The following is a 7,488-nucleotide window of genomic DNA, read 5'->3' as shown; positions in this document are numbered from 1 at the left end:
CTGGGAGAGTCCAGATGTAGCTGAGGGCAGGGCCAGGCTGGGGTGGCGGTGGGGTTAGGGCTTCAGGGCTGGGGATGCTGTGGCTTAGGGGCCCTGGGCAAGTCACTTCACCTCTCCAAGTCTCAATTCCTCCCTCAGAAAAATGGGGTAATAGTCTGGGCTTCCCAGGGCTGTTGGAGAAAGTGACAGCTTGTTAAAGCTGAATGGCGAGGCAGAGAATGCTGGGGAAAGCCTGCGCCCTACTGGGAACGTGGGGCGATGGTGGCTGTAGAGGGGAACGGTGCGGGGCAGGCGGTGAGTCCTGCTGGAGCTGAGCCTGACTCACTGACCTGGGGAGGAGGAAGGGTATTTATTATCAATCCATCTTTGCTTGAACGCTTTAGATTGGTGACTCTCATGTCTGCCTCCTGTCTGCTTTGAGACTTTGATTTGGTGTATATTATGATTTGGGGTGTATAACATCCTCATTCTACAGACAAGGAAACTGTAGAGGCAGGGCTGGGATTTGAACCTGGGTCATTGTGACTCCAAGTGCAATGCTCTGTCTCCTACCCCAGGAGGACTGGGGCAGCGTCTTATGACACGATGAAACACATTTGCTGCCACTGTTCAAGCAACCTCGTGAGGTCGGCAAGGCCGGACTAATGGCTCCAGTTGACAGTCGCATCAGAGAGGTTAAGCCACCAGCCCTAGGTCACACAGCTAGGATTTTGTGACTCTGCTTTCCCTGCTACACTGTTCTGCCTGCTTTCAGGGGCTCCCCATGTGCGGAGCCCCTGCTTTTGAGGTGCTTCTAGTCTCATAGGGGCAGCTATCACCATCCTTGGGCTGTGCACAGTCCAATGGGAGAGACACACAGACAACATGACAGGCCCAAGGGCCTTCAGAGCCACACTCCTGACTCTTGTCCCAGAAAGAGGGACAAACGGGCCAACAATGGGGGCATCCGTTTTGGCAAACCCAGGAAGTCTTGGAACATCCCTGTCTATTGCTCATTTGAATCCAGGAGAGGGTGGGGAAGGGTGTGCTGTGCGGGGGGACAGTGGGGTCTTATAGGAAGGTCCCAGACCCAAGAGATCTGAGTGGCCTAAGGCCACTGTTTAACCCCGTTGGGCTGTTTTCCCACCTGAATCAAATCAAGCAACCAGTTACTTGGTCCCAGTCTGCGCTGAGCACTATTGCGCCCCCAGATCTTCCTGGCACCCTGCAGTTCACCCCGAGGTGGTTAAGAGGAGGTGGCCTGGGAATCAGAGAACCTGTGTTTGTATCCCAGCTCTGAGCCTGCAAATTGAGGACCACACACCCAGGACCCCCATCTGCAGGGCTGTGGGAGGATTGAGTGAGACAAGGCTGTGGCCGGCCCTTAGTAGGTACGCTGCACAGGGACACTGTGGTTGTTAGTATTATACCTGCCAGGGCCTAGCACTGACCTGTGTGGACCAACGTGGGCTCAGAGGGCACTCGGAGAGGAGGCAGCAGTTGAGGTGCAGGCCACATGCGCCAGTGGTCACTCCGCCCTGCGTTCAAATCCTGGCTCTGCCATCAATTAAGGCACAGGGCTCCGTGCCTTTCTGCTCTGGCTTCTTCATATACAATTGGAATGTCATCTTGACCTCACAGGAGTTTGGGGAGGTCACACCAGAGAACCTGTGCTTAATCTCTCTAGGCCTCAGTCGATGCATTTTTAACACGAGGGCAATAAAGCTGCATCCGTGGGTTGTTGTGAGGAGGCCAGGAGATGGCTGATATGGAGCACTGAACTGGTGGTGGCATGTGCTTTGGAAAAGGGGCCATGATCTTGAGCACTTGTGAAGCCTGAGGCCCCAGGAAGCGGAGGGCAGGGACCCGGACCGCCATGAGGCCCCCGGAGGCTGAGGGTTTGGCACAGGCTCAGGAGTCTGCCTTCATTGGAGAGAGGATTTCTAAATGAGCCCAGGGTCGTCATCAGGATGGCGGGGCTTGGGCCGGAGGCACTGCGGTGAACTGGCGGAGCCGGCCCAGGAGTCTGCAGCCTGACCTTGGGCAGCCCACATCTCTTCTCCAGGCCCGTTTTCTCATCTGTCTAATAGGAAGGGGTGATAATTTGCACCCTGCTGACCCCCCGGAAGTCAGTCGAGATGCCACCGTGGTTCTTTCTCAGGGGCAACCCCAAGAACGAGGCTCTGCCCCTTTGCTCATGCGTGGTGGGGCCTCCCCTGCAGTAGCAGAGCCATCAGCCCAGCCTGGTAAAGGTCACAGCGTGGTCACCAGCTGCTCCACTCCCTGGAGACATTAGTCACTGTTATCTTTTACTTATAAATAACCTCAGGCTCTCTCCTGATCCTGGGACCCAGGTCTCCAGCTAAGCCTCTGTTAGTCTGTTTTGTTCTTTGGCTGACAATCTCCCAGACCCCCTACCGCCAGCTTTCCTGTGGGGTGCATGTGGGGGCTGGAGGTCAGTGCGATGACACCTGAGCCCACCCAGAGACCGGAGACCACATGAATAAGGGTCAGCTGCTCTTTGCTGAGCACCTGTCATGGGCCAGGCTCTTTGCTGGAGCTCTTTGTACATATTTTATTTACTCCATCTCTCAGCTTATTATTATCCCTATTTCACCGAGAAGTCTCCAAAAACCAAAGCTACCCGTTTTTCAGCACACGCGCATTCTGAGCAGATTAAAACACCCTCCCCAATGCCACATTTCTTCTGTGTTGACAATAGCATTTTCACCTTCGTGCACTTTTTGGCGCCTGGCCTCACTTTTGTGCGGTTTGTGGCTCAGGTCTTCCCCAGGTAACAGACAGGAAGTGAAGCCCCGAGGAGTGAAGCTGAAGCCCAAGGTCTCCCAGAGGTGGGGCTGGGCGGGGCTGGGCCTCCCGTGTTCCAGTCCCAGGACAGTGGCTTTCCCACCTCAGCATGGAAGCAGCATCTCACACCTGGCTTGACAGGGACCCCAAGAGTGCCCTGGTGGCACCTGTCCCTAGTGGACTCTCAGGTCTTTGTCCCCAAGTTTCCAGTTCAAGGCATTTCCTGAGGGTCCTCGGAAGGAAAGGGAACGCACCTAGAGGCTGGGCCAGGTGCGCCCCCTACTGGATGGTCCTGAACCCATGTGGGAGACTAAAGGCCACTGTCTCTTTTACCCCCACATACGGAGGCCAGAGCTGAGGGCTGAGTCAGGATTTGGTCCTAAGTCTCCTCTTCTCCACTGAAGAGTGCCTCGGAGGCCCAGGGTGAGCACTCGGCTCCCGGAGCAGTAGTGCTGACCATGGGAGGAAATTATGGAGCCTGTCGTGTGCCTGACACATTTCTTGTACTTTCCTGCCTGTTCTGGTGTCCTCACTTTACTGGGTAGATGTCATGTTGTCATCACCTGTTTTATGGACAAGGAAGCGGAGGTGGAGCCCCATGCTCCTCCCTACCCACCCCCCATCTGCCCCGCCGGGCTTGGAATTAGGGCCTGGTGGGCTTGGCTTCAGGGCCTCCACTCACCAGCCCCGTCCTTTGGCCAGCAGGGGCGGAGAGGAACCTGGCCTATGAGGACGTGCACCGCGTCGGGGCGCCCAGGGAGGCCAGGGAGGCGGAGGACCTAGGCTGGAGCTCCAGCGAGTTTGAGAGCTACAGCGAGGACTCAGGGGAGGAGGCCAAGCCGGAGGCAGAGCCCGCCAAGCACCGAGTGTCCTTCCAGCCCAAGGTGAGGAGGTGGGGGCGTCTCTCATCCCACCCAGGGCACCGAGACCCCCTCCGAGAGCGGGGAAGGAGGGTGGTGAGTGCCAGGCCTGCGACTTGTGTCTATCTAAACAGCGATTCCCAGAAATACATGGTGAGAGAGGAAATGGCCCAAGTATCTCGAAATAAGAGATGACCTTCCGGCATTGCCGTTTGACCATGCAGGGCCCTATGTGGGATGGGCGCGGTTAATACCTGGCACAGGTGCTCCCCCCAGCCCACGCCTACAGCTGATCCCGGCATCGATCACGACGCTTGTGGGCTCAGATCTGGCTTCAGAATCCTCAACACGGTGTTCCAGGCAGCCCCGGCAGCTGATTAGAATGGGCACTCGGATCAAATCAGTTGGATCCTCTTACCTTGCAAGAGCAGTTGCGATCCACACAAGTCCTCTTCCCTGGGGACGTGAACAGGCCGGAGCTGCTGTGGCTACGGGAGCTGCCCCGGAGGCTCCGAGGCCTTTCAAAGTGCCATCCACCCTGGCACTTCGGTGTTTCTGCCTGGAGCAGGGTTCGTTCTGCTGATTTCAGGGCGGGAGCCGTAGAGGCCGAGAGGAGAATGGATTGTCTGGTTCCTCCTCTCCTGCGACAGCTTCACTCCTCCCACTTATTCCGTGGAAGCCACCAGAAGGCAGATTCTGTCCATGCCGAGATTTGGGGTTTAAAGGGAACAGCTTCTCACAGGCAGGCCCTGCCCGACCAGAGGTGATTGGGTCCTTTGGAAAGACACGCATAGGCAGGTGGGCTCAACCCATTGGCCAGTCCTGCCTGAAGGTGGGGCAGGGACAAGGCAGAGGGGTCCTGGACCGGGCTGGGATTTCGGTGGCCTCTGAGTCTTTCCTAGTTCCTCCTGGCACTTTCTGAGTTTAGGGGTCCTCTGTGGGAGAGGTGCGCTGGCCAAAGTGGCCCCCACACCTAAGAGTTTTCAGACTTTCCTCAGATCAGGAAGGGCTCCCTAAGGAGCCTGGGGGCTAAGCAGGTCTCTGCCGAACCCCAGTCTTTTCCTGGCTGGGCCTCCTTGGGCTGAGCCATGCAAAATGGCCTCGATGTCATGCTAGCAAAAACGTTAAGCATCTCTCACACCTACTGTGTGCCCAGTCCATACTTTAGGGTGTAGGCTGGGGTGTATGGGAACAGGAAGACAGGACCAGGCTCGGGGAACCTATGTGGTCTGGGAGGAGATACCGAAAATGAAACAATTTGTTAAAAATGAAGACAAAATGCCTGTCTGTAAACATGACTGATGGCTGTCTGCTTGACGGGTGGGACTTGATGGGGCTAGTCAGAGGCGGCTGCCAAGAGAGGTAAGCTGGGAGCCGCGACACAGAAGCCAGAGGGGACAGAAATGTGTCCCAGGCTGGAGAAATGGCCCAGGTGAAAGCCCAGGAACAGGCCCTTCCGGCTTATGTCCTCAGAAGGAGCAGTGTGCACTGCTTTAGGGGAGAAAGGGAGCTTTGGTTATGAAGCCACCATGTCCCCTGGGCGGCCTCTTGATAGGAGGGCAGGACGGGTGCATCTCGGCCCTGCTCTGGGCAGTGTGAGCAGAGGGACTGGCTGTCTGGGCCAGCCCTTGTTCTCAGCCTCTGGCTGTCTCTCCTAAGCCCCCACGGCCCTTTCCCGGCCCCTGCTTTCTTGTTGGGGACTGGGCGGGTACTGTAGGCACCTGCCTCTCAGAGGACAGGGGCACGGAGATGCAGAATTTGGCCTCATTAGTGCTGGTCCTCAGATTTGCATGGGCATCAGGGTCACATGGTCGCTAGTTGAAATTGCAGATGCCAGGGCCTCACTCCCCTCAGGGACTCTGATTCAGGATTGGGGTGCCGCATGGCAATCTGCTCTTTAACCAGTGCTGTGCCACCAAGGGATGCCAGGGGCCCACAGAGCACTCTGTGGATACGGGGCCTAGCCGCAGGGGCGGGGTCTCTGGCTGTTGCCATGAGCTCACATCCCTCACACCCTGGGGCTGGCGCTCTGGGCTCTTCCTCAGCAGACAGACAATGTGGCACAGTCTATGGAATTTCTAACCACAGGAACTTTTTCTCTGGCCATGGGTCAAGGCCTGCCTGCTCCCTGCACAGCAGGCTTCCAGGAAGATAGGGGACTGTGGAGGGGTCCTTCCTCTGGCACCCACATCTGCCTGGGAACCCCCCTGAGCCCTTTCTGTGGCGCTCTGCCCTCCTGAGCTGCTTGGGACGCAACTGCTTCCATGCGTGGCACTGCAGAGGCTGGATGTTTTGGGGCTACTGCTGCTTGGCTGTGTGTCATGTAGCTGTGGGGCACTGGGCAGCAGAGGTCTGGGGAAGTGTTTTGTCCTGTCCTTGGAGTCTGGCCGGGGGCCTGGCCTCCCACCCAGCTGCAAGAGAACTAGTGTAACTCCTTCAGAAGTCCCGAGAAGCCAGCCCGCTGGGGAAGGATTTTTGCCAAAGTGATGGGGAGGGGTCTGCAGAGAGACCTCCCTGGAATCAGCTGACCCAAGTGTAAGCAGGTGCCTGGTCCTGTTATGTTACAGGTACCTGCTGGTTGCCACCTCTGGTCTGTGGGAATTATTTTTTTTCTGGTTGTAGGATGAGCTGCAATTGAATTTTTCCACTTTCTGATTATGACCTCTTCATAATCAAGGTCGTCCTGATCCAGCTGGTCAGGGGACAGAGCAGAAATGCCAGCTCTGACCTCAGCCTTATTCACGGGTCTGCTCTGATCTGGCCAGTTCTGCAGGTGACTTCCGATCTGGTTCTTCTGATCCTTAAGAGGTAGAGGGCGTCGGACAGCCTGGGGGCCTTGTGATTTTATCGTATCAATCTTATTTACAGATAAAATGGGACTCAGTACAAATTTTACACTACCCATTTTTGGAGGAGCCTGAGTAACTCACAGAAAGATCCCAGTTCTACTACTTCTTTGCATAACGGTTGTGAACCTTTGCCTAGAGCAGTTTAATTTATTTTTCCTAATACCATAGAGTGGTTGGTATCATTGGAATTAAAAGTCTCATTTTTATTGATCAGAAAACCTACATGACTGAAGTTCAGAGAGGTTAGATGAGGTGGGTAGGGTCCATCTGTCTGTCTGTCCGTCTGTCTGTCCGTCCATCCGTCCGTCCGTCCATCCATCCATCCATCCATCCATCCATCCATCCATCCATCCATCCATCCATCCATCCATCCATCTATCCCACCATCTATCCATCCATTCAATAGATGTTGAACACTTATTTGAATAAAACAGTATAATAATAGCTTCCCTTTTTTGAGTACTTACTAAGCTCTGAGCTTTATATGTATTTTTCATTTAATCTTCTCAACAACTCTGAAGCACAAGTAGTTATTATTATGGCGAGTTTACCAATGCAGAATCTGTAACTCAGAGAGGCGAAGAGGCTTTTCTAGCTAGTAAACAGGGAATGGTGATTTGAGTGTGGGCTTGCCTGCCCCCAGGGCCCTACTCATGATCCTTCGACTCATCTACTTCTTAGAAGATCCGTCTATCTTGGTCTTCTGTTTACTTTACCAAATATCACTATTGTTCATACAGTTCATGCATTTAAATGTCTATCTGTTCACCTGTCCATCCATCTTCCCAGATAGTATGTAAGCCAGTCACCCATCCATTCTTCCACCCAGTTGCCCACCTACCCTCCCTATCTCCCTCCTTCCCTCCACTCATCCACCCCTTCCTCCAGTGGTGTGCTAGAGCCAGCTTGTCCTAGCTCCCAAGAACTCAAGAATCAATTGTGTGCATCTCTTTCCAGCTCTACATTCAGTGATGTCAGGTTGGTAGCTTGAA

At 54.9% G+C, this 7,488-nt stretch overlaps 1 protein-coding gene across 1 annotated transcript in view; it reads left to right on the top strand.

Moving 5' to 3' along the window:
* The window catches only part of ARHGEF10L (Rho guanine nucleotide exchange factor 10 like), a 134,342-nt gene that overhangs the window by 53,581 nt on the left and 73,273 nt on the right, over nucleotides 1-7,488 (top strand). The window contains exon 7 of the mRNA XM_023532645.1: nucleotides 3,493-3,671. Within this exon, the coding sequence (XP_023388413.1) occupies nucleotides 3,493-3,671 (179 nt within the window). The remainder of the gene's footprint in view (nucleotides 1-3,492; nucleotides 3,672-7,488) is intronic.

The sequence above is a fragment of the Pteropus vampyrus genome, unplaced genomic scaffold (assembly GCF_000151845.1).
Source record: "Pteropus vampyrus isolate Shadow unplaced genomic scaffold, Pvam_2.0 Scaffold86, whole genome shotgun sequence".
Lineage (NCBI taxonomy): Eukaryota > Metazoa > Chordata > Mammalia > Chiroptera > Pteropodidae > Pteropus > Pteropus vampyrus.
The sequence above is the reverse complement of the archived record's forward strand: the minus strand, read 5'-3'. Positions and strand labels throughout refer to the sequence as shown.